The 27908-nt window shown below is 32.9% G+C and overlaps 1 protein-coding gene across 1 annotated transcript in view; it reads right to left on the reverse strand.

The window, feature by feature from the left end:
* Positions 1-8674: 8674 nt before the first annotated feature.
* The window catches only part of LOC149411781 (limbic system-associated membrane protein-like), a 212976-nt gene continuing 193742 nt past the window's right edge, over positions 8675-27908 (reverse strand). The window contains exons 5-8 of the mRNA XM_089646869.1: positions 24715-24851; positions 24428-24605; positions 10620-10756; positions 8675-9616 (exon numbers count right to left, since the gene is read on the reverse strand). Of these exons, the coding sequence (XP_089502995.1) occupies positions 9516-9616; positions 10620-10756; positions 24428-24605; positions 24715-24851 (553 nt within the window). The 3' untranslated portion in view covers positions 8675-9515. The remainder of the gene's footprint in view (positions 9617-10619; positions 10757-24427; positions 24606-24714; positions 24852-27908) is intronic.

The following is a 27908-nucleotide window of genomic DNA, read 5'->3' on the forward strand; positions in this document are numbered from 1 at the left end:
CGGGACGGGGGATTCGAAGGAGGATTGGAAATGTTTCTTAAATAAGTTACTTATATCTTCCCCACCCGATACATGTTGAGAACTAAGAAACATATTGTTAAGAATTTCAGAGTTTTTTTGCTTAGATTTAACGAAGGTCCAAAAGTGTTTGGGATCGGTATTCATATTAATTTCAGCCAAATTAATAAAATTGTCATAGCACACTTTCTCCATACACTTTTGTCGTTCTCGGAGAAGAGAGAAAGTTTGATAGTCACAGTTACGGTTATAAATTTTGTATTTTTTGTGATATTTAAGTTTTTCTTTAATTACTTTTTTTAATGCGGGGCTGTACCACGGAGGATACCTGGAGTCTATGTTTATTGATCTAGATGGTACATGCTTGACAATTACCTTGTTTAACTCTGAATAAAAACGCGCCGTAATTGTGTCTACATTGCTTTTTTTTTTATAGTGAATACCTCACAAGAGTCCCAATTGCTCCCGTCTGGAGCCAGTGAGACTATGGCATCCCCAATTGGGGGATGTTGTGAGGCTGAAGGTAAGTGGGGAAGGGAAAGAGGAAGGTGGGGAAGTACCTGGCTATTCAGATCTAGTCACTAAACACGGCTAAAGCCATTTGGAGCAACGTTTCAATTCTGAATGGTGGTCTTACACCAGGGCGATACTGGTAGTATCTTCCACTCTGGAACGTGCCGCAAATATACTATATATTATTTTAATTAATTAATTGTGAAATAACACAAATTAATCAAATAAAATTTATTTGCGCTCCGGGTTCGAACCCGCGACCTTCGGAATGGCAGTCCAATGCGTTACCACTGGACTATGCCGGCCGTCAAATTGCTGCTGTTTAGAGTCGTTTTCCAGTCGACGGCTGCCAAGGCGCTATTAATCTGCCCGTAGTCAGCGCTATGATAGGAGCGGACCGTGCGCAATGCTTTGCTATTGGTAATGTCTTTATGTTTTACAATGTTACTGTTAAAAAACTACCTTACATTGACTTTAATTTTATTCGACTCCACATCTCATTACAGAGCAGAAATATGGCGTTAAGTATTCCTGGGGCGTCCCTGACTTCATCTACCATTCAAACCACTCTCTAAGCACTTCTGGTACTAATAGGAACTATCTTTGAAATTTTCAGTGATATCGGGTGATTATTTCAAGTTTTGCAAACACACGTAACCTGAATTTTAATTAACAAATCCCAATGAAATATGAAAGAGATAAAGACGTGGAAAATAAAATGAGAATCGAACCCAGATCTTGTCTTAGCAGGACAATGCTCTACCAATTGCGTTTTTGAGACATATTGAAGTAATTAATTATTGTGGGCTAAAAATACTTTAAATTTACAGCGGCCGGAAAGAGATAGTTAATTTAATAAGCCGACCGAATAATTTAATAAGTAAGTTGCACTTTGGTTTGCAAATCATACGAGATAAATGCATTTAAATCAATAAATGAAAAAAAGATAATAAATACGTTAATTTGGTGTTATCAATGTACGTAACAATAAAAGCATTAACGGGATTCGTAGTAAGATGGCGCCAGCTTCCTTGCATTTCTCTTCTACAATAATAAGAGAGAGCCCCGCGAGAGATCCATCATTGTAAATGTTCCTCCCGAGGGGAGTTTATTCGTTCATAAAGTCGTAATAATTTCTAGGTACAAAAGCCTAAAGCGGTGATGGATTCTACGAAGAGTGAAAATCATGGCAAGTAAATAAATGCTAAAATTCTCGAATTCCGCTCGACGCTAAACTTCATTCTTATGAATCAAGTATTGAAAATAAATACAAGAAACGACGTCGGGGGATATCTTAAATGATGTTCTTTATGTGACACCTCACCAGAGCGTTCCTGTCTTGCAATGTAAACTTGGTTGGGCAGCGTTGTGAGGCAGGTTAAGGTTGGGGCTGTAGAAAGGGATTTATAAATGCGGGTTCCTCAATAAATCCTCAATGTTTATGTCTCTATGGTTTATATCTCTATTATGATTTGATTTATAGATACACCCCCTCTCCATGGCTATAAATGTATTGTTTTGTAAATATTTCGTTTTATATAATCTTTGTTTTGTATAATTTATTTAAAAAACTTATTTCATATTATGCTGTCTCAGTAGAGGTAAATCTGTCTCACAAGAAGGAAATCCATAGTTGGTTTTATTTTACTATATCATACTTATGTACAAAGTAATTAAATGTAAACTGTCGATTTCCAGAAAATGAATAAAATATAAAGATATTAAAAAAAATGAGTATTTTCACACTTTTGTTCTTGTAAAATATCATGTTAATGAGTCTCTATTTCATATTAATTTAAATTATGTAATTATTATTTTTTTTAAATACACTTGTATAGAATACGAGGACAAATATTAAACTGAAAAGTTATATGTACAAAGTATAAAGTGTGAAAAAATATATAAATTAAAGAAGGTTAGTATTTAAAAAAAATAGTGACGTATTGACGAATTACATTACTTATTTTCTATTGATCCCATATATAACTATTATTATCAAATTATAACTAACTAACTAACTAACTAACCATCACGCCGTTTCCCCGCAGGGGTAGGCAGAGAGGACGGACTGCCAAACAACTCGGTCACACCATACACTTCTTGCCTCATTCACATTCATACATCGTCTCATACATACTCTTCTATTATTCTGACTCTTGACATGGCCCGACTCGAGTATGTGATTCACTTGATCGTGCCATGTATTCCTCGGGCTTCCCCAACTTCTGCTACCATTCGCATTTGCATCATATATCCTCCTTACATTCCTATCTTCGCTCATTCGCTCTACATACCCAAACCATCTAAGCGTCCCTTTCTTAATCTTACTCATTACGCTTACATCAGCCTTGCACTCTTTGCGGATCTTCACATTCCTCACACGATCAAACATGGTTTTACCACACATACGCGTCAGGGATCTCATTTCAATAGCATTCAATCTACTTTCATCCTTTCTTTGCCAGTTCTATGCCTCACTTCCATACATCAAGGTAGATACCAGCACTCCGTTGTGGACTGCTAACTTCGCTTCTTTTTTTTTTTTTTTTTTTTTTTTAATTATATAAATTATTAAATACAAGTGACTGAAGTATGTATTTGTTATCAGGATAACCAGTTATTTGTTGAAATGACAAAAAATATTTTAATTGTAAGTAAATCAATATCTTTTAAATGACATCTTTGGTAAGAAACAAGTTATATGTCAAACGAATCAGATAAATACCAGATAAATACCAGAAATTCTTAGGACTTCACAAACATTGTCATATCAAACAATTTTGGTTTGCAAATGTATGAAGACGTTAAGGACGGGTTGCTTCGGAGAATTTGAACAATTCATCAAATTTCAACGTTCATTCTGTAAAAGATGTTTTCAAGTTCTGTTTTTATTTCAGTTCTGTTAAGCAAAAAGCCTATAATTATAAAATAACAGAACTTCAATAAAACTTTCACAGAACCCGAAAACGAACGTTGAAATTTGATGAATTGTTTAAATTCTCAGAAACAACCCGTCCTAAGTGTTCGCGTCGACTATGTGGCTTACATTTATGCATTAAAAATTATAATATAATATATGATACATTATATAATATAAACAAAATGTAATTTATTATATAAATAAAAATGAATTGATTCAGAAAAAAATAGGAAATACATTTTTTACAAATTGCGCAATCGATTTTATAATGATCGAGATTTTTTTCACAAGTGTAAAATTGATATCGCGTTAAAATTTTGTGAATCTGAAAAAAAATATTTTGGTATCAATTTATCCTGCAGAGTGGTAAAGTTTAAGGTAATAAACAGTTTTCAGGTTTAGATTTCAGGTGTAGGTACATAATTTAATATAGCTATAGGAAAAGGTATGTAGGGTGGGTAGGAATCTGGGGGTCAGCGTTAATACCACCGCGGGGCAAAGTAATGTTCCGAGAAAGACTTGGAGAGATCAAAAGATCCCCATTAACCAGTTTGGCCCGCCATGCAGATCAGCCGCCAACACCCGGACACACCTCACCCCGTGAATCCGGGCACCTCTGCTAAGACACCAAACATAGCGAATTCCATATCCGCCTCCAAAGTTGCAATGGAAATATAATTATTTGAATCAAAATCATTTACTGACTGGAAATATTTCTCACAAAGGCCATCCCTTGTCGGGTAAAGTGAAAGAGGAACAGTGGGAACGAGTAGGTAAGGTGAGGGGGGGGGGGTGTTCATTAAAATCATTCGCGGCGGAGGCTTTTGTTCCAGAATTCACGGCGCACTTAAGACGACTATATTATGTGATATAAATACTTTCTGGCGCATATTAACAATGCAAACCTGACACACAATTGTATTCCTCTAGAAAAGACCCTCATAAATTACTGATAAATTTGTGTAATAATTTATTTTAGTGTAAAGAGAAATATTAGGTCGAAAATATCCGTATTATGATAATATCATGACGATCCCATTCATATTATGAATCTATTTAAACTTAAACGTTACCAAATCGGAACTCTGGTTCAATGACCTCAGAAATGTCTATTTCAAAATTGGAATGGATTTTGTAAAGAATTCATAAAAGCCATAAAGGTAGGTAGGTCTATAATATAATATTTTAACAGAATGTTATTTCAAAATTGGAACTGATATTTCAAGAATTCGGACGATTACATGATTTTTCACGGGTTTGCGCTAGTCAGTATAATATTGACAACAATATTTCTATTTACTGGCATCTGTGTTTCCTCCTTCCTACGATATGGGTCTCTTTAATCCTTCTTTCCTCAAACAGACCCTCCACACATCATCCTCAAAGGCGAATCGACAGATATCGTATACTCGAAGCAAATCTTATTTAGGATTTTCTATTGGCCACAGAGAAAAGACACTTATATTATTAGGTCACTAGGTGCTGCGGAACTCTGCTTGCCGAAAGCAGCAGAGAGTTTTAAGGTTCTCTTTATGGAGGTCTATTTTTAAAGTTTTTCGGAACTGACTCCACATTAAGTTGTCTTAACTTTTTTCAGTGTTTCTAATTGGAAGGGTTTGTTCTCTTTCTCTTGGCATCCTTTAGCTCCCTCTCTATGAAGTAGAGTAGTTGTCCAGAGTTAGCGTGGTTCGGTAAACTGGGACGACTTTTGAATCTCGTAGTAACTTTGGTCATCGCGGATATCTGCATAATAATTCTCGCTGCCACTCACAAAATTGCTCGCTTCAGACAACGTGAATTCAAAGATTCAGTGTAAATTAATTGTTTTTTTAGTTATATTCAAACATATTGTTGGTTGAAGTGTGGAGCTGTTTTTGCATATTTTCAGTGACTATTATCAATGATATTTTCAATGAATTTGGGATTCTGAGGGAAATTATTTTCCTCAGGCCCTCCCATGTGGGGTTCATCTAAAATAAATATATACATAAATCAATTTAATATTTTTGGAGAAGTACTTTTAGATTACCGGCCAGAGATTAATAATAATAATAATAATAAATTCTTTATTCCAGGGTGTGGGGAGGTTAGTGCAATCCCACACATCCCATAGAGGATATAAGTACAAATAATATTTACATAAAGTAAAATAAATAAAAAGAGATTAAAAAAAAAAAAAAATTAAATAGAAAATGAAATTAAGTTAAAGCAGAGAAGCACGGAAATCCATCGGATCTAAGATTGTGGGAGCAAGTCTCTTTCTCCAATGGTCTTCAATGCTCGATCCTGAAGTCAGACGGGATTCTATGATAATAGTATTTCTGGAATGGTTTATCGTTTCCCTCAGTCCTGCAATCCTGGTTCTTAACAGAGCTGTAAATCTTGGAACTCGCCCTTCTGTTAACATCGAGGAGGCACTGCAGTGCCTTGGGAGTCCGAACACCAATCGGTAGGCGTTATTATATTGAACCCAAAGCCTTTCCATTGTTCTTTTCTTGAAATTAGCCCAGAGTGGTGCAAAAGGCTAAGAAGAGCGTCCTTTTCACTCGTGGACTACAGAGCCAAAATCTTCTACTGAGCATGTTACATTTTATACTCATATTATATGAACTTACCAAAGTCCGATACAATTGTAATGCCAATCCACCAATTTCGGAATTCTATTTCGTGGCTCGGGCAGTAAATGAAAAAATCGAAAATCCATGCCAAGCTTCCGGTAAATGTAATCGGTTAAGTTATGGCTTTGTGGCGATAGGGTGGTGCTGTCAACGGGTTGTGGGAGGCAGTAATCTGTGTCCTGAATCGGTACCGGCAGGTCCTCTCCTATTGTGTCACCTGTAACATTGTTACTTGAGGCTAATGGCAAACATGAGATAGTGAACTGTATGAACGTTATAATATTGTCACGTAGGTGCACGGAGAAAAATTATAAATTTCTATTTTTTTTTTAAATCTCTTAAAATTATTAGTAATCCGGTTAAAAACGGAATTGGAAACCGTTTCCTGATAAACTTTTAGTAAATTCATAATATACTGGAACTTGTGTTCATGCACCCGCTTTTGCCTGTACACTTTGTAATGACTAAATGATTATATTAATTGTTTTATGAACACTTTTGTTCCGATATAATTTAACACATTTTATTAAAAGTTTATCAATTCATTGGATTGCGAATAATTTATAAAGATTCTTAATAAATTTTCAATTCTATTTTTTTTCCGTGTGACCACGAAATTACAAAATAACAATACGTCAGTCCGTTTATTAACCGTTTTGGTTAAATTTACGTGATTTCTTTTGGGTTCCTATTCAGGACTTCATTAAGAATCGAACCGAAGACCACGGGCTTAGAGTAAAAGCTTTTCTTTTGTGCTAAACTACTGTTGCAAGTCCACTGGTCCACCAAAAAAAGTATCAAACACTTATCACACTCTGTGGTTCTCAGAATAAGTAACTCTCTTCTAAGGTCCGATCCACACCTGTCATATAATATAATTTTTTTGTTTGCTATAAAAGTGGTTAAAACCGAGGTTCAGAGAATTTAAAAAATTCTTCAAATTTCAAAGTTAATTTTCAAGATCTGTGAAAAAATTTTTTCAAAAATCTGTGAGGAATTTTGAAAAATTATTATTTTTTTTGGTAAACCAATGTTTAAGACAAGATTTTTAATGCATAGTACAAAGGGTAACAATTATTCTTATAAGCAATAATTATTAGCGTGAAACACTCATCCACATTGAAAAATCTCCTGATAAAAGATACATGACGCCAACGGGAAATCGATTTCCGGTCGACAGCTCTGACCACTGAGCTATGGCGGCTTATCTCTTATCCGCGAAATAATTCAATATATACTAGTGTTTCATTCAACAATTACTGCTTATTACATTTTTTTTCGAAAAGACACGGGTTCAAATCCCGTTGGCGTCATGTATCTTTTATCAGGAGACTTTTCAATGTGGATGAGTGTTTCAGGCTAATAATTATTGCTTATAAAAATATTTTTTTTTATTTCTACCGTCGCGTCGTGTATAATAAACCTTCCAAAGTCTCTACACTTTACCACCAGACATCCTGTATAGAACTACTTGCAACTACTGCTAATAATTTTATTATAAAGAAAAACGCTAGAAGTGCCTTCCATACAAATTTGAATGGAAACAAGTGACACCATTGACATAGTACCTTTTGTTTCTAGACCATTTAGCGCGCACTATGTCTCTGAGTATGTTGCCTGGCATTTTATATCGCCATCTCATTTGAATTTCATACTCACGGTGAAACACAGCTTTGTGTTGGATATTTAAGGCCATATTGGCCAGACTTTTTGATAAATAAAGTATAGTATAGCGAAATAGTCCCAAGTAAAATTTCTTTTTATTCTATGTAAAAACGGTATTTAAAGTCACCCGCTTCTCGGGAAGATAACTTTTATCACCATATTTTTTTATTTACTCACATGGGAAATATAAAAAAATATATTTGGACATTTTGAAGATTTCCAACGCAAGTTTGTTTATGAAAAAATGTATTTATTTTCAAAGTTGAAAATTGACAATGTCTCCATTTTAGGTTTACCATTTGTGTAAACTGCTTGGAAACCAGAAAAAACGTTTTGTTAGAAATGTTTCTATTGACAAGCGCGATGATGAATACGAAAACACGTAGAAGTCGTAGCGTCTATTTTGTCAAATAATAGAAGGTAGAACGGGTTGGAAGCCTGGCAGATGGGCAGATGGGCAGATGGGCTGGCTGTAGGGAGGTCACAGGGCAAGGGAGATATTATCTTCGCACCTGCCTTTTGTAGAGAAAAAATATTACCTACCTTTATTATTATTTATTTGTACTGTTCTATCAGCCGAAGGTTGAAACCTCCAATACGTTTCTGTAAACCAAAATACGGTCCGCCGCAGGTTCTTTGTTCCGCCCCATCGGAATATATTATACAGGTAAATATTATTATCTCGGCGATATTTCCTTTGAATCCACGTTTTTTGTGGAAATTTTTTCAGGCACGTTTTTATAACTCGTTCCGAAATTACAGACATAATTTTTTGCTTTGTTTTGGCAAAGGTTGGTTCTTTTAAATTAGGTTTTATACTCATTAAATTAAACAAATTTCATGAAATGAGCATCAGATTTTTATTCAAAAGTGTTATTTATTGTTAAAACATGAATTTTATTCAATTACAGATTTGTTTATGTATACATAATTTGTTGGTTAATATTACAGTTTTTATAACATAACATTAAATAAAAGTTGAAATGGTTCTCGATTAAAACTTTGAGATAATAAGTGTGGCATGAGTAAGATTACAGTTCTGAAATTATTCACTATTTGAGAGTTTTTTTGGTCATTTTGGCTCACGAAACTTCACAAAAATAAAAACATTCTGGTGCTTGATTGAAAAGACCCAATTTTTCTTGCGTGATGGTATTGAAAAGCCCAAGACTAGTGACCACATTAACAATGTATGCCCCTATTACCTAACATAACCTAAAACAAAATTATTTCTCTTCTTTAGTCATTGCTCCATTTGACCGATACCCACAAACGTTTTTTTATTCTAATAATAAGGATTTTATTATTTTTTAGATGCATTTTATATTTTTATCTATTTGGTAAAACAATTCACACTGGGTTTTTAATAAAAAAATAATAATAATTGGATGACTTGTATAGCGCCGTTTTTGTGCAAAATCATCTCAAGGGCGCTCTTATATAAAACCTCACAAACCTGGTCTACACATATGTATCGTTTTTAACTCTCGTATTCGGTATTGTATGAATGTTTGAACGCAACACACAGTAAATTGTTCACTTTGACTATCTGAAACTTCCTGGTAATTTTAAAGTCAAGCTTTTATCTCCTGATTAATGAAGTTACTCTGAACGACAGACATTGTATGAAAAGATATTTGAACTCTCTAAAACTTCAAAATTTGTAAGCCGAATATCCACGTCGTTGAATTGATCCAGAGATTCTCGCCTGGGTCAGGCAGATAGGGTAGAGGCTGTAGTTGTGGTAGGTACAGAAGACAGGAGAGCAGAAGCGAAAAAGGTCACCTGCCCCGGACAAGCGCGGGTAGCAGAAGAGCGAGGAGAGCTGTGGCGCGTGGTCCCCTTCCGGCTGCGCCATACTGCATGGCGTCGGCGTGCTCCCCTGTAACAACGAAATGAAAAATTAAATTTACAAAAACTGAGAGTTTAGGGTGGGTCGCTTTAGACCATGATCTTCCGCTCTTTTATGCGGTGGCGGCTTGTACTCGCAAAAATGGGTGGTGCGCTAAAAATATTGTCAGCTATCTCCTAAGTCAGATGCAAATACTAGCGATTTTGAGAACAATACCGACCTGCTGGAATTATCCACCTTTATGCGAACTATTATCTAAAGTGGTGTCGTCTTGGCGCGACAAGTAAATGTATTTTGTCTTTGGGTATTCCGCCTCCCCGAAGAGTTCCAAGGCCTTATAACCGCTATTAAGAAGCGCCGCTCGTATTTCGGAGAATTTTCAATACAATGGTTAACATCTACGATCTGGGAGTAAAGATAATGTATGTTCCTAGGAGACACTACTCGATGAGAGATATGGAAACCGCTCGCACCACATGACTCTTTTGAATTTTTTAGGTTGAATTGAACTTAATATTTTTTGTAGTAATTCTTCTAATCTTGTTTTATTATTGTTCGCTTTGATTTTTGGTGGTATGGTTAGTAATAATTACTTTTAGATTTACAAACATTTAGAAAGTGCGTAGTCGCCACTGCTTCTATGTCCTAAAGGCTGGAGTGAATTACTTAGTCTCCAGGATTTTTCTGAAGTTCAACCTCTTCCACCGTCTTCACGTAGCACCGAAGGACAGCCCCACCTTAGTTACATTATTTTAATTTTATTTTCCTTTTACTTTTTATACTATTTTGTTATTGCAATGAACCAAGGACAACGACCTTCTTTTACAAGTGTTGGAGATTATTATTTTTTTTTACAAAAATGATGAATGCCCTCGACGATACCGTTCTAACATTAACACAATAAGTCTGCTTCAGATCCTCCTTGTTAGAAGTGTTTGATGAATTCACTGGATGAATTGAACACGAACTAAGGTTCATCGATGACGTACTGGGTCGATGTTTACTATCAACTGTCTTGTAGTATAAAACTTACCGTTTAGTACGTGAACCAAAACAGTGGCGATGGCCATTTCGTCCAGGCTGCAGGAGTAGTTTCCCGAGTCATGCTTATTGGCATTGGCGATGAGCAGTTTGCTAGTGGCCCCCGTCGGCTTCATGTCAGTCTTTACACTGGAAAAACAATCACAAATAATGAAGTTAATTAGATTATACAATTAAATAAAATAATAAGTAAGTAATAAAACTATACAAACTTAATTAAATTAAAATTTATTAAATTATACAAATTTAATTGCATTACAAATATTAAAATAGTGGTTTCTAAATGTGTTTATAGTAATAAAAATAGTATTAAATATTAATAATAGATGAAATTTTTTTTTATTTTATTTATTTATTTATTCTTTAATTTATTTGCTATACAATGGTATAGTATATTGTCCTCCACGCTAGGAGTTCACCTGTGTTGTGGAGGACTTTAATTAGTTGATAAAATTATAATATAATTTAATTTATGTACCAATTTTTATAAATTGTGGTCTCCAAGTGAACTTATCCATTTTGATATTAGTTTTTTAAATTTATGGGGTTGGGTTTCGGTTTTTAAGTTTTCAGGGAGAAGGTTAAATATTTTGGGAGCTAGGTACATGAAATGTCTTCGAGCTGACGTGGTATGTAGTGCAGGTACGTTGTAGTGTCGGTTAGTTATTGTTCTGGTGGTGTTATTGTGGTTTACGAGGGTTTTTTTCTTATATTTGTACAAAAAATGCATTAGAGTAAATTTTATGTGGAGTTGCCGTATGTTTAAGACATTGTATTCAGTGAAGAGTCGAGTGGAGGAGTATCTTGTCGGTCTCTTGTTGATGGCCTCACAACATCCCCCAATTGGGGGGATGCCATAGTCTCACTGGCTCCAGACGGGAGCAGTTGGGACTCTTGTGAGGTATTTACTATAAAAATAAAAAAAGCACGTATTATCGTTTTTTGGGCTTTTTGTAATGGATCAATAAGATAATGTGCACAACAGCCCCAAATTATGATGCCATATGCTAATTGGGATTGGCAGAGAGCATAGTAGACTGTTTTCAGTATTGTAGGAGTTAGGATATTTCTTAATGTTCGAAAAACATAACAGAGCTTGCGAATTCGGGAAGTTAGGCTGGCTAAGTGCTGATCCCAACGAAGATGATGATCAATTAGGACCCCTAGGTATTTTATATGGGATACTTTTTCTAAGTATGGGCAAGTACAGGAAGAATAAGGTCTTGGACAAGAGTGAATTGTTATTTTCTGATTGTTAGTAGGTTGGGTTGTAACAGATAGACTGGAGGTTAGGAATTTTATTTTATCAGCGTTGAGGATCAGGAGATTATCATCTAACCAATTCTTTACAATGCCTATGTCGTGTTGAGCTATGTCAAATGCTCCTTTCCAGTTTTTATGACGAGCTATGAGCACAGTGTCATCTGCAAAGGATATTAGTTTTCCGGTTATGGGTAGGTTACAGAGTTTGTTGATGTAAATGAGGAAGAAAATAGGGCCTAGGACACTCCCTTGTGGGACTCCGAATTGAATTGGTAGAGGGTTACTTTCAGCTGTGTTGTTATTTTTTGCAGTTTGTGATCTACCAGTGAGGTATGAGGAGAACCAGTTAAGAATTGAGTCCCGGATGCCTATTTGTGATAGCCTTTCTAGGAGTATGAGGTGAGAAACCGTGTCAAATGCTTTGGCTAAATATAAGAATATGGCTAGACAGGAATCGCCTTCATCCAGGCTATTAGAGATGTTCTCAGTCAAATCTAAGATTGCAGATTCTGTACTAATTTTTTTTTTTGAAGCCAAACTGATTGGGCGAGAGAATCTTCTGGGTTTCCAAATGGGATATAAGTCTACTTTTGACAATTTTTTCGATGATTTTTGATAGGACACTTAGCAAAGAAATGGGTCTATAGTTTTCTATATTTGTTTTGTCGCCACTCTTATAGATTGGGATAACCGTAGCATGTTTTAGTTGGTTGGGGAAGGTGCTACTTTTGAAACTTAGATTAACAATGTGTTTTAACGGTGTGGTAATTAAGTGAGCTATGTGTTTTAGTATGTAAGTTGAAATTTTGTCATTACCTGCAGCAATATTTGTTTTTATAGAGAGTATAGTGTCAACAATTTCTTTGGTGGATGTGGGGGCTAGGATAAGTGTGGGATGTAGAAAGTTCTGTTGTCTTACCCTTGAAGCTAGAAGATTTTGGGTTTTATTTATGGCTTTCAGAATTTTGTTGGCTAAGTTTGTGCCGATATTACTAAAATAATGGTTGGCGTGATCAGCTAAGGTTTCTGGGTCTTCGTGAACTTGGATATTTTTCCCATTTATAACTAGTGATTGAATGTTGAGTGAGGTTTTTTATTTTCTGATATGTCGTTGACTACGTTCCAAATAACTTTGCTGTCATATCCTGATTCTTCAATTTTTTTCTTATAATATTTTTGTTTGGTTATTATTATCAGGTTATTGCAAATGTTACGATACTTTTTATAGAAACGTGAGAATTGGGGGTCAGGGTTATTTAGTGCTTGTTTATGGAGTCTGTCTCTTTTACGTATGCAGAAGATAAGGCCGTTCGTAATCCAAGGTTTCAACTTCTTGTTTTTGTTGGAGGCTGTTTTGGTGGGGAAAGACGCGTAATTAATGTGGGCAGTTAGTGATGCAGAAAACGTTTCAAGAGCTGTGTTGACATTTTCAGAAAGAAGGGTAGACTCCCATTTTTTTAGTTCTATTGCATTTATCAGATGATCCATATTTACAATTTTATGGGTAGGATTACTGGGTTTAGGGGGAGCAGATTTTGAATTTTGTAATTCTAGGATGGTTGAGTAGTGGTCTGTTACAGTAGATTCGAATACAATTGATTTAGCAGATCATTTTGTTCTGACTATGATGTGATCTATGCATGTCTTAGTAGTGAGTGTGACTCGGGTAGGTATGTTGATGTATGGTATAAGGCCATGCAGGCCCATTAGGTTTAGGTATTTTGTTGTATGAGGGCTGGCTTCGTTTAGGATGTCTATGTTTATATCACCGATTATGATGAGATATTTAGTTGAGTCTTCGATTTTTTTTCGAGTGAGTAGAGAAAAGGGGAGACATTATTGAGCTTAGGGGAGCGATATATGGCGAAGACATTTAAGTTGTCAATAGTAACTTTGAGGCAATTTGCATGGTCAACTGAAATTTCAGACACTATAGGGTTTAAGTAAGATTCGACATAAACTATGACCCCATCGGATTGGGACATGTGCCGAGTTGTATTGAACATGGAGTAGTTGTTGATTATTTTTGGGATAAAATTTGTATTTATCCAGCACTCTGACAGCACAATTATATCAAATTCATTCCCTAATTCAGTTAGGAGTACAAGTAAATTGTCAAAGTTTTTTATTGAGGCTGCGGATATTCATGGCAAATATTTTTAGTGCTTTAGGTATGGAGATAATTTTTTTATATTCAGTTATATCATTTTTTGTTTGAACCGTGATGTTTAGTAAGTTATCGATAGGGTTATTTGGATCCATTATAAGCATCTGTGTATGGTGGGGGCTCGAATTCATCAGTAACATTGTGAGTTAAGTGGATGTATAAAGATAATGGAAAACCATAGCAATTGATATTTAAGATGTGTTTTTGCAGATGTTTAGTTACTCTAGTGCTTAGTAGAATTATATGAATTAACGGAATTAGAACAATAGGAGGAGTGTTAAAACAGATATATATATAAAATTAGAAATGGAACAATTTTAGTTCATCGAAAAGTAAAAGACATTGAGCTAATCAAAATAGTTAAAACAGGTATTTATAAAAATAAAAATGGCACAATTTAAATTCATCAAAAAATATGAGACATTGAGATAATCAAAATAGTTAAAACAGATGAATATAAAAATAAAAATGGAACAATTTAAATTCATCGAAAAATAAAAGACAATGAGATAATGAAAATAGTTAAAACAGATATTTATAAAGATAAAAATGGAACAATTTAAATTCATCGAAAAATAAGAGACATATAGATAATCTAAATTGTTAAAACAGATATTTGTAAAAATAAAAATGGGACAGTTTAAATTCATCAAAAAATATGATATATTGAGATAATCAAAATAGTTAAAAGAGATTTATATACAAATTAAGATGGAATAATTAAAATAAATTCATCGACCTAAAATTAAGTTCATCGACAAATAAGAGACATTGAGATAATCAAAAAATTAAAACAGTTGTTTATAAAAATAAAAATGGAACAATTTAAATTCAACGAAAAATAAGAGACATTGAAATAATTGAAAAAATTAAAACAGGTATATATAAAAATAAAATTGGTATAATTTAAATTCATCGAAAAATAAAAGACATTGAGATAAACAAAATAATTAAAACAGATGTGTATAAAAATAAAAATGGAACAATTTAAATTCATCAAAAAATAAGAGACACAATAATCAAAATAGTTTAAACAGATATCACGATTTAAAATAATAATACATAGGAAATGGTTGAAACAATTGTCATAATTATAGTTCATGCGACAGTTAAGAGAATTATAGAAGACTTTAGTTATTTGGAGAAGTAGAGTTATTAAAATTAATTGTATAATAATTACCAAGGGATGTAAGAAAATTAATAAATATACCACGTTTAAGAGAATTAGCAAAATTAAAATTATTAAGAAAAGTGCAAGAATAAAAACAATCACTAGGATAGACGGAATCAAGTGGTTTGAAATTAATTAGAATAGTTGTATCCATTTTTGAATAGCATTATTAAGAGAAGTTAAGTGAGGTAATTGATTAAAGTAAGATAGTTTTATTTGATGATATGAAAGGATTAGGATTATCATGGGAATATAAGGAGTTAATTTAGTTGAAATTATTTTATAATTTAAAACAATTGAATGTATCACATGTATCATACGACATAAAGTAATTAAGAAATTTAAAATATTTAAGTAAATTAAGTTTGGTATAATAATTCGATAAATTAACATGGTGGAAATAAATGGATGAATTGGAATAGTTGTAGAATAGAATTTAGAATAGAACATAGAATATATATAGAAAAGAATATTTGAGTGATTTAAAATGATCAGATTAAGGGGAATTATGGAGAAATTTACGGTAAATATTTGAAACAAGTTGATAAGTTTAGTAAGATTATTAATAATTGTAGATAGATTTGTGATGTGAGCAAAGTTGACTGAGAAAAGAAAATAAATAAAAATTATTAAATTATTACAGATAAGCAGATTAGTTAATGGATTTTTTTTGTTGACTTCCAGTCACATTTTTTTAATGTCCGGTTCATACGAGATTCTAAGGATTTTAGAGTCCTCAGACTTACGAACGTACACCTGACCATTTTTCGTCCATGCGAATTTATAGTTTTTTTTTTTTTTTTTGCCTGTTGTTTTGTTTGAGCCAGGAGGAATTTTTTTCTTGAAGTCAGGTGGTCGGATATATAGATGGGTGTACTGTGACCCATCTGGGTATGTGGTAGTTCTATGGATGAAGCAGTAATTCGGCCTTTGGTTTTAATGTGTTCTTTTAGTTTAGCCAGGAATAAATCTCGCATTAGTTTAGAGCTGAGGGTGATTATTATATCTCTTGGTTTTGAACGAGAATCATCGGAGCGGTTTCTGCCTCCCACCCGCACCACAGAGGTCGCGTCTTCGGGCTGTACTACCGATTTTATGACGTTTGTGGATAGGTTGTGAAATATAGTAACTAGATTTTCATGTGGATTTTCCGGGAAGTTGCGCAATTCTAGGTTGTTCGACTGAGACTCGTATTCCTGATTATCAATTTTATTCTCAAGGTACTCCACTGTTTTTTTGAGGTCTTGTTGTTCTTTTTTGAATGTTTCGAATTCAGTTTCAATTTTCGGGTTTTGGATTATGGTTAGATCGATTTTTTTTTTTTTTTTTTTTTACTTTATTTATTTTCATTTCTTTACATATATTATACATAATAATACACAGTAAATAATAACATAATATATTACCAAAATTGTATACACAAGAAATGAAAACCCACTAAGGCACTGCCTGAGTGTGGGTAATATAAAACCATTACTATATTTCAAGTACCTAAGTATAATATATATAAGTAGAAAGAGTTTTTTTTTGTTTATAGTTATTATAAAAGTAAAGAGAAAACATTATGTGCAATAGTTTATAAAGTTTCAGCAAGTGAGTTATAGAAAGGATCAATAAATTTATATAAAAAGCGTTTCAATATCTGCGTCATTCAGCCATAATTTTACCTCCTTAACATATTCTATTGTTTTATTTATCATTTAGGTTTGTATTGGTAGAAGGTTAAATGTACGAGGACCAATGAAACTGCTATGTGTCTGCATTAATTTAGTATTTGTTTGGGGGGTGTAAAATATATTATTTGTTATTTTGCTCATTCTGTTTTCATTTATTTTGAAATTATTTTTGTTTTTAAATAAATATTTCATTGTTTGTAATATAAATAATTTACGAATGCTAAATAATTTAGATTCTTTGTATAATAGGTCGGTCGAGAATGTTTTATTTTTGTTATATATGACTTTAATTATGTGTTTTTGAATCATTTGTAAAGGCTTCATAAACGTATCAGGTGCACCACCCCATCCTATAATGCCATAAGTGATTGCAGATTGCACCAGGGAGAAGTAGATCATTTTCAATTTTTCAGCGTTTAAAATTTCCTTGAGTCTATAAAATATGTAGGTAAGATATCTTAGTTTAGAAGTGGTTTGATTAATATGTGATTTCCAATTTAGATTAATATCTATTGATACTCCTAAATATTTTATATTTTTGACATTAGCGAGTTCGTTGCACAGGAAGCACATTTCTTGATTGCAAGTTGTATTATGGATTCTAATTTTAAGGTTGTCTTTTGGTTTGTTTTTTATGTTTTTGTAAAAAGGTAAGTAAAATGTATTGCTGAAGTTTAAGACAAAATTGTTATATTTTAACCATTTTGAAACAAGTGAAATACATTCAGTTGCTTTCGAAAAAGTTTCTGTCCAATTATTACCATCCACTATTATTGCCATGTCATCGGCGTAAGAAACAATTTTACCAGGGATGACAAAATTAGATAAATCATTTATATAAATTAAGAATAAAATCGGGCCAAGCACAGTTCCCTGCGGAACTCCGTTTTTTATCTGTGTCTCTGAACTATAATTATTCCCAATTTTTGTTTTTTGTGTTCTGTCTTTAAGATAGTTTGATAGTAGTTTTAGTGTGTCTTTTTTGAAGCCCAGTCAAGTTATTTTTTTAATGAGTAAATTATGATTAACGGTGTCGAAAGCTTTTCTTAAATCTAGGAATATGGCAAGACATTTCTTTTTTTTATCGATAGATGTGTTAATATTTTTTGTCAATTCATATATGGCATCCTCAGTGTTTAGATCTTTACGAAAGCCGTATTGGTTTTTCGATAGAATTTTACATTTTTCTAAGTGTTCAATGACTCTAGATTTGATGCATTTTTCGAATATTTTTGATAGGTTTGAAACAAGGGATATTGGTCTGTAATTGTCTAATTTATGCGTATCCCCAGATTTATGAATAGGTATTATAGTGGAGATTTTAAATTGTTCTGGAAAATGACCATCTTTGAGGCATATATTAAAAATATGTTGTAATAGAGTTAAGACATTTTGTTTTATTTTTTTTAATGTATCACATGATAGTCCATCATTTCCTTTAGAGTTGGATGGTTTTAGGCTATCAATATATTTTTTTTATTTCATTAAATGTAATAGGAGAAAAATATTCTATAGAGTTAATTGAATCGCTATTTCAATCTAATTGAGGAGATGTCTCCATATAATCATCATCAACATTAATGCCGGAAGATTGAAGTACCTCGTCTACTATATTTGTAAAGAAGTTATTAAAACATTCTGCAATGGTCGATTTGTTAGTTATTATTTCATTATTTATTTTAACCTCATTTACAATATTTGAAGACATAATTTTTTGTTGGCAATTTCATTTATAATATTCCAAGTTTTTTTAGTATTATTTTTAGCATTTTCAATTTGTTCACAAAAGTATTTCTTTTTGCAGTTTTGTATCAGTCTATTTAGTAAGTTTCGGTACATTAGATATTTTGTTTTCAGATAAGGCATTGTTCTGATATTATTATTTTGGCAATCCATTTGATATTTTAACATTTCTCTATACAATTTATCCCTTTGTTTAATTGATATAATTAATCCAACTGTAATCCAAGGTTTCATTTTTTTATATTTTTTGTTAGTGACAACTATTTTACTTTCACTTTTTAGAATATAATCTCTAAGAGTATTATAGAAATTCTCTAATGCTAAATGTGAATTTTCTGTTGATATTACATTTTCCCAGTTTTCTGACTGAAGTAAAGAGTTTAGAGTTTTGTAATCAATGTCTACTTTTTCTATAGTTACGGAATTTTGGTTTAAAGGTGTATTTTTGAAATGGTGTCCATAAAAGGTCGGGTAATGATCTGTGATATTAGTTTCGAGAATTGAAGAGATAATATTGGCCGCCTTGTGCGACTTGACAAATATGTGGTCTAAACATGCAGAGTTACTTAAGGTTACTCTTGTTGGTGAGCTAATATATGACATATATCCAGAGATTGATAAACAATTTAGATACTCAGTTTGACAATTTACATTTATATTGTTATCATTAATATTTATATTAATGTCACCTGTCAAAATGGAAAAAGTAAAATTGTTTCTGTCAAGATTTCTAACAAAAGATTTTAGTTCTTTTACAAATAAAAAATCATTTAATGATGGGGATCTGTAAATGGCTAGTACATGATATTTATAGTTGTTTTGAAGAAAGGTTAATTTTATTGCATTGGCTGACTTAAATTCAATAAATTCAGTGGCAACATTTTTCAGAGTTTATGAAAGAAGACAGTGACTCCATCATGACCAGTATGCTTACAAGCAGAGGAAATTGTGGTATATTCTGATAATTTATATGGAATAACATCTTTCATATGAGTTTCAGTCAAAACAATTACGCTTGGAGAAAAATCTAGGTTATTAATAAGGATACAGAGCTCATCAAAGTGTTTCCTTAAACTTCTAATATTCATATTTAATATCGAGAAATTAACATCTTTAAAAAGTAGATTTAGTTCATTTGGGTTTGTACATTTATAATTTTCATGTATATGGTTTTCTTCAGCCATGTTAAAGGTTGATTGGTGTTTGCTATTTATTTATTTATTTATTGGATGATTTTTATAGCGCCGCTTTTGCGAAATATCACCTCAGGGGCGCTGTACAGTTAATGCAGATATTACAAAAAAAATATATAAATATTACAAATTGAAATTGAAATTAAGTTAAATAAAATGAAGTACAGAAACAGGTGACACGGAGATGGAGAATCTGCAGCAAGAATCCTGGGTGGTGAGGAAACTGGACCAGTTGCTACAGCGAAAGAGTCCACCGCGTCCACCAACAGTGCCAGCACGAGGTTCGTCATCCTTCCAGGTATGTGTCTGCTGCTAATAGAGCGCTGACACAATGTCCTCTCATGGATTCCAGACCTTGGCAGCACCGCTGTGACATTCGACGAAGGTAGAGGATGGAGACTCTGCAGCAAGAATCCTGGGTGGTGAGGAAACTGGACCAGCTGCTGCAGCGAAAGAGTCCACCGCGTCCACCAATAGTGCCAGCACGAGGTTCGTCATCCTTCCAGGTATGTGTCTGCTGCTAATAGAGCGCTGACACAATGTCCTCTCATGGATTCCAGACCTTGGCAGCACCGCTGTGACATTCGGAAGGTCCATCTCCCTGTACACTTGTTTCTGGTGATTATGTTAGTGGTGCATTGTTCCGAAATAAAAGGCGGCGGACGGGATAATAAATCAGCTTGGGCACTTGTTAGGGCTTTCAGAGTTTCCAAGAATAACATTGAGAACATCTGGCGTACCTACAGTTACCGATTCTCGTCCCAAGTTCAACTTCATTGAATTTAGAATATTTTTAGCACAATTTTCGATTATTCATTTTTGAAACACTGCACTCTAGTCACATAACTATTAAGTTCTGATTACAAATTGGTAAGTTAATTTAAAATGTTGATTCACTGATTTTTAAAATAACTTCAAAGGGATGTTGCTTCGTTTCACTTGAAAATACTAAAAAAACACAAAGCGGTTGGAGACGGCATGTCGCGTCCAGCTGCCACAAAGGGCGCACTACGACGGATGCTATGTGGTGTTATTATTATTTATTCGGAGGGGATGTCTTCTGAGCTTCTTATTTGTATGATTGGAGATTTTTCATTTTTTCTCATCCAAATTTTTCCGTTCTTTGCCCAAATAAATTTGTACCCAAGCCTTGAAGATTTAGCAAGGTAAAGTAGATGTTTATTGTATTGGGTTAGTTGTTCGTTAATATATATTGTGTTGTTTTCTTCAAAATATATGTTTTTTGCATTTAAAATACCATATTTCTTTTAAATCAAATAAAACACTTTGTTTATTAACCACGACTTTATTATTATTACATCTACCGGTTTCGCTACGGTCGAGCTTCATCAGGATGTGAAATATAACTATAAAAATAGTTATATTTCACATCCTGATGAAGCTCGACCGTAGCGAAACCGGTAGATGTAATAATAATAAAGTCGTGGTTAATAAACAAAGTGTTTTATTTGATTTAATATAATATGTCTAACCACAAAGTGATTGCTTCCTACGGAAAAAATACCATATTTCTTTTTATGTGTTATGATTACGTCTTTACTATCTTTGTTTTGGAGACAAACTACTATGGGAGGATTTTTGTTCGGGTTTTTATTTTTGCTTCTGAAAATATTTGCTACCTTAATAGTTTCTTTATCACATTTGAGTGTTTCCAATATATTATTAAATACTTTTGTGATATTTTCATTTTCCTTCAAAGGAACACCCTGTATTTCTAGGTCTTATTAGGTCATCGTATTGTTTGCTGATGAAATTAATACTTTTTTGCGTTTCTCCATTGAATAATCCGATTTGTGTTAAGATTTCTTTTTCAATGTTATCCATTTTTTTATCGAAGTGTTGAAAAATTTTTCAATTTTTATTTCATCGTGTTCAAACGCACTTTTACCTCTAGTTGTCATGGTTATATTAGGTAATGTGAAGTTGATTTAAATTTTAAGTGAGTTATTTATTGGAATAGGTTATTTATAATTTTTATTTGAATAATTTATGCTTTTGTTGATTTATTTATTAACTGTAGTGACATCTGTGGCCAAGACTTTACAGTAGTGCTTTTGATTATAAATAAAATAAAAATAAAAATGTTGGTTTTGTTGAGTTTCGAACGTCGCCCGCCCCGTCGATATAAATTTCAACTGGTGTGACCGATTTATCCACCGGAAGAGTTAAGAGTTGGCGACAGTATAGTCATTTATATATTATAAATCGCCTTTGGAAGATGACAATGTTATTTTAGATTTTTTGTTTTCACTGTTAAACAATTTTTCATAAACAATTAACTATTGTTTTTTGTTTGTTTTATATGATATTCACTTTCACTGTATTCTTCACATCCACTAATTTCTTTGCCTAATCGAGGTTACGACAGTTTATTAGTAAAACTTTAGTGTTAGGAATAAAAGCAAAGATTTTAAATTATTAAACTAAACAACTGAGTATAAAAACATCAATTTCAAACTGAAATAACACTTCCACAGAATAAATCGTGGACGATTAATCCAATAGTATTACTTTTCACTTGTTAATTTTTTTGTTAACGTTTTTTGTTGTTTTTTTAGATATTATAAACAGGAGTTTTGACAAAATACGTCGTGATTGTTATTGTTGATTTTCAAGGGTTTAGTCCTCTTTGGTTTTGAATCCTCTATCTAAAATGTTAATTAAAAACAAGTTTGGAATAAAAATTAAGGGTAATACATGGGAGAGTAATACAATTTCTAATTAATTTTTATGGATGATATAAAATAAGATATCAGGTAGAAATGCTAAGAACTTTTTTCCATAGGAAAGCTCATAGCTCAGAAATGCACGAAATAATTTTCAAAGCAGATAGAAACATTACACCTTTAAATTTATACGACGAGAATGCCAACATTTTTATAAATCCCAACCAGGAATTATTAGATTCCTGGTCAAATAAAATGTTATACGCAAAACACTTCAATTATCTCAACCAAACGTATTTTGACAAATTTTCGTCAAACAAATGATTGAGTACTGGAGAGTTGAGCGCAGAAATAGAAGGATTTATACTTGCCATTCAGGATAGAGTCATTAATACTAAAAATTATAGGAAGCGTATAATCAAAGATTCAAATCAAATTGATGATTTACGTCGAAAATGTTTGGTTTTTCCGGAAACTACAGAACATATATCGGGATGTTCTATATTAGCACCGTCCGAGTATACATTTAGTCACAATCAAGTTTTAAATATAATTCACCAAAGTTTGGTAATTAAACATAAATTGATTGACTGCTGATATACAATACCATATTATGAATACGAACCAAATTCATTTTTAGAAAACGAATTTTATAAAATATATTATGATAAAACTATTCTAACAGACCGAACGATTAGTCATAATAGACCCGATATAGTTTTACATGACAAAATTAAAAAAAATAACAAATATCACTGATGTCGCTATTCCAAATACCTCTAATATTCAAATATCGGTTAGTGAAAAAAATATGAAAATACACAGATTTAGGAAATTAGATAAAAATAATTTGGCATTCTCAGACTATAAAAATATTACCATTTGTTATTTCGGCTACTGGCATTATACCTAGCTCTCTCATTAAAAAAATAGGCTTATTAGATCTATCAAAAAAATTATATATAAAAATGAAAAAATCAGTAATTTTAAAAACATTTAGGATAACGAAAGATTTTTTGAATATTTATGTTGAGGGATCAGTAGGATTTATAGGCCCTGTTAGGAGTTCTACCGAGCCGAACCCTCTGATATGAAAATATCTGGAGTCGGTGAATTATTTTCCCATTTGATCTCTGCTGAGTTGACGTGTTGTTCTTGTATTGCTTTGTATTTATTTTGCTTATATAATGCACTTGCATAATGTTGATTGACTAGATGATCATTTATGGAAATGTGTGTGGAAGGGTTTAGTTTTTCCTATGGGGAAGATTTAACCCGGTCATAAAATCGGAAAAGCCCAAAAAACAAACATATCACCGGAACGACTGACCTTCATTATTATTCTTTCGAATTTACTTTATACAGAGGGAAATATTTTCCTCGAGGCTTATATCGATTTATTAAGAATTAACGGCACAAAGGCCACCTACAATCTAAATACGGGACATTTATTGACAGTTATAGAACAAATATATTACATATAGATACAAATTAAACTTTTATGTTTGATTATATAAGTATAAGTTTGAAAGTTGCCATAATTTGTGGCTATCTATCATGTATAAGTGAAATAAAAATGTAACAAGGGAACATGTTTGGAACAAAGATGGGACTGTAAGAAAATATATTTTGTTTGTTGATAATGCACTCATTATTAAATTATCACTCATATATTATTAAGGGATCTATTTCTGAGGCTTGTAAGTTATCTAATAAGTCTTAAAAATAAAAACACTGAATGGACACACAAAATTATCACTTTAAGTACTTTCCTAGTGACAGACCAACGAAAAGGTGGATTGAAGTAGGACAAGAAAGATGAAACAAGGAACCGGATCTAGGGAAAAGTGTTTGTGGAAGAGGCCAAAATGAAATTATACATATAAGTTGTGTAGTATACCTTATCCCTCCTCTGGTGGTGTCGTAGTTGAGCGTGCGTAGGCCGTGCCTCCACTGCACGTAGCCGCTGGGTTGCGAGACATGGCTGATCTGGCAGACCAGCTCGATGGTGGAGCCCTTTTTATAAAATTTGTCCAGGATTAACACTCCCCGGTTGTCCACTATCTCCACGCGGGGCACTGGGGGAATGCGCATGAAATTAGACTGTAAGCTATTCATTCTGGAATAACACATCAAAATCACTATTTCAAAAATAGTGTGATCAGTTAGTGAGAATTTTCCACTCACCGATGACTGTGAGGTAGATATAGTAGACCAACGGCGGGTGGCTGGATACCTGGCACTCGTACATCCCCTCGTCTCGCTCGTTGGAGTAGCGCACCAGCAGACGCCAGTCATTGGGCGGCATGTAGTCCAGCGAATATCTAAAAACCATCAACACAACAACATACATTACACAATACCGCACTAAGTGGCTGGACACCTGGCACTTGTACACCCCTTCATCCCGCTCGTTGGAGTATCCCACCAGCAGACGCCAGTCACTGGGCGGCAGGAAGTCCAGCGAATATCTAGAAAGCATCAACACAACAACATACAGTACACAATGCTGCACTGGGTGGCTGGACACCTGGCACACACCCTCGTCCCCCTCGTTGGAGTAGCGCACCAACAGGAGCCAGTCGTTGGACGGCAGGTAGTCCAGCGAATATCTAGAAGCAATCAAAACACAACGATATACAGTACACAATACTTTACTCGGACACAATTTCAATTTAAAAAAAAAAAATCTTTATTCGGTGAAATGGTTATTACAGTTATTAGGAATTTTTACCACCAAGATAGGTACATGACCGTGTTGTGTTGGTTATATATACATGGTTATATATACATTTAAATTTTTATTATTTTTATTATTAAGTCCCATCATTGATTGACATTACTTTGTCAACGGGTTTTTTTAACAATAAAATACATACACAATTTTAACAATAATTTTTTTTAAACATAAAATATACACATAATTACATAGGTACAAAAAAATTCTTCCAAATAACCATTTTTTGCATACATTTCCTTCTGAGAGTTAATTCACAGCTTTTTATTGAGTTGGGTAACATGTTGTAAATTATTGGAACGAGGTATTCTAGAGTTCTTTGAGCATTATTTATTTATTCAGGTATATGGGATCTACAAGTCCATTGTTTGCAATAAGTCTTGTATTATGAATATGTGTCAGTATTTCATTATGTTCAGATTGAGCTGTATGCTGACTCGCAATTTTAAGCCACAATATAGCACGAACAGATAATACATTTACAGAATTGTATAGTAATGACTTTGGTACGTCATGTCTTTGTTCGTATTTAGATTTGTTTAATAATCATTTTTACCAAAAAATATTGTACATTTTGGACTTAAAGAAGATTTGTTTTTTGTTGAATATCCCATGAAGTTATTAGGGATTCCGCCAATGACAGGTATACTATTCTCAGGGTATTTGGTGGAACAATAAACTAAAATCTTTAAAGTTTGCTCATTATAGCTCTAAACCGTGTGCAGAATTTTTGTATATGTAATCCCATTTAAAATTAAAAACAATTGTTTAGCTTAGATATATGTATTTTGAAACGAGTTCAATATTTTTACATGAGCATGGTTGTATTACAGAATTATCGGTGGAATTAAAATCTTGAGAAACAATTTTGGAGTTACGGTAATGTTATTATTAGGAGATCTGATGGATGTTCATAAGCTTAGTTTTTTTAGCATGGTTTATTAAACCCATGTGACCAGTTTTGAAGAGTAACAATGTCAATTTGCAGTAAAGTCCGATCGGTGGCCGAGTTGACATCGCGCTTGGGTCCCACTCAGGCGTAGTGTGTTCAATTCCTCGGCTGGCTAAGTCCTCCATCACAACACAAGCAAAATTTTCAGCTTACTGTGGTGGTAGTAGGAGATTTTCAAATATTGTCAGGTTATTCGTAACCCGGGCGTTTATATTAAATATTAAATGCAAGGTAGGGCCTAGCATGAACCCTTGTGGTACGCCTGCAAAAAGATTATTTTTTTGCTACAATCGTCGAAAATTTTTACACAAATCTTTCTATTTTGAAAGTAGGTTATGTAGTAACAAATAATTTATGTGGGTTTCCTATAAATTCTTACAAGAGTTTCAAGTAATTTACTATGATCAATCGTATCAAAAGCCTTTGAATTCCCAATAAATAATACGAGTACATGTTTTCTTTTGTTAAGATCATTATTAATTTTTTTTCAAAATTCTTGAAGTAGAAGATATGTGCTCTTTTTTTTGGAAACCATATTAATGGGTTTCAATAATAGAAAAAAATTCAAGATACTTTATTAGTTTTATAGATATATATTTTTCTAGGATCTTTTCAATTACACATAAAATACTAATCGGTCTATAGTTTTCAATTTTACTGTTTTTACCATCTTTGTAGATGGGTCGGATAATGCTACATTTGAGATTTTTAGGTATAATTGCCTCCGTTAAAATCATATTAATTAATAATGTTAAAATATGTACTAAGATTTAAAATGTTTTTTAATGTCAGACATTCTAATTTTATCCATCCCCGGCAATTGAATATCTTTTAAACTTCTGCCTACTTTCGATATCAAAGAGTTTTGCTTGTGTTAAGAGCACGCTGTATGGAAGTCTATGTGTTTGAATATTAAAAGCTTTTTTGTCACATCCATGTAATAGTTGCATTACATTTTCAGAAAAAAAGTTTTTTTTTAATTTAATAAAAATCGAATTTAATAATGTAATTATTAAGTTCTGCAAGAATTTTTTGGTTTTTGTTATTGTTGCAGATGTTTCGGCTTCGAAGGCCATTTTCAAACTGTTAGATGTTTGTTCAGTCGATTGTTCTTTTAAAAAATAGTTTGATATTACTTGGTCGCATTTACTTTTGCTCTTCTTTCCTAACAGTCTGTTTATTCAATCCCTCGTTTTGTTAGACTAAGCAAAGTAAATTTTAAATTTTGAGTTGAAAATTTTAATTTGCATACAATGATTAATTTTGTACTTTGTTTCGATTGCATTTGTATTCTCTTTTATAAAATTTATTCGTATTTTTATTTTTTCATCTTTTGTAAAGTGTATCTTTTAATTTTGTTTTTAATAATAAATCATCATTTATCCATTCATTTATGGCATTGGATCTAATTTGAGGTTTATAAGACTTTACTTCATTACTTTTTTCATAGATTTTATTAAATTTAGTTTTAATTTTATTATATATAGAGTAACGCAATCCAGTTCTTTCAAAAGGATATTCCAATTTTATATTTTTTTTATTTGTTTACTAACACGTTTTTGAGACAGTTTTTTTTATTTTGTTCAATATTTTTTACATCATGGTATGGTACATTAATTTAGTCCCGTTATAAAATGACCAGCAATTCGCGAATCAATGACACACGCGGACAAGTTATATTTATTAGATCTA

This window comes from Hesperophylax consimilis, chromosome 25 (assembly GCF_061612785.1).
Source record: "Hesperophylax consimilis isolate HC1 chromosome 25, BYU_Hcon_1.0, whole genome shotgun sequence".
NCBI lineage: Eukaryota > Metazoa > Arthropoda > Insecta > Trichoptera > Limnephilidae > Hesperophylax > Hesperophylax consimilis.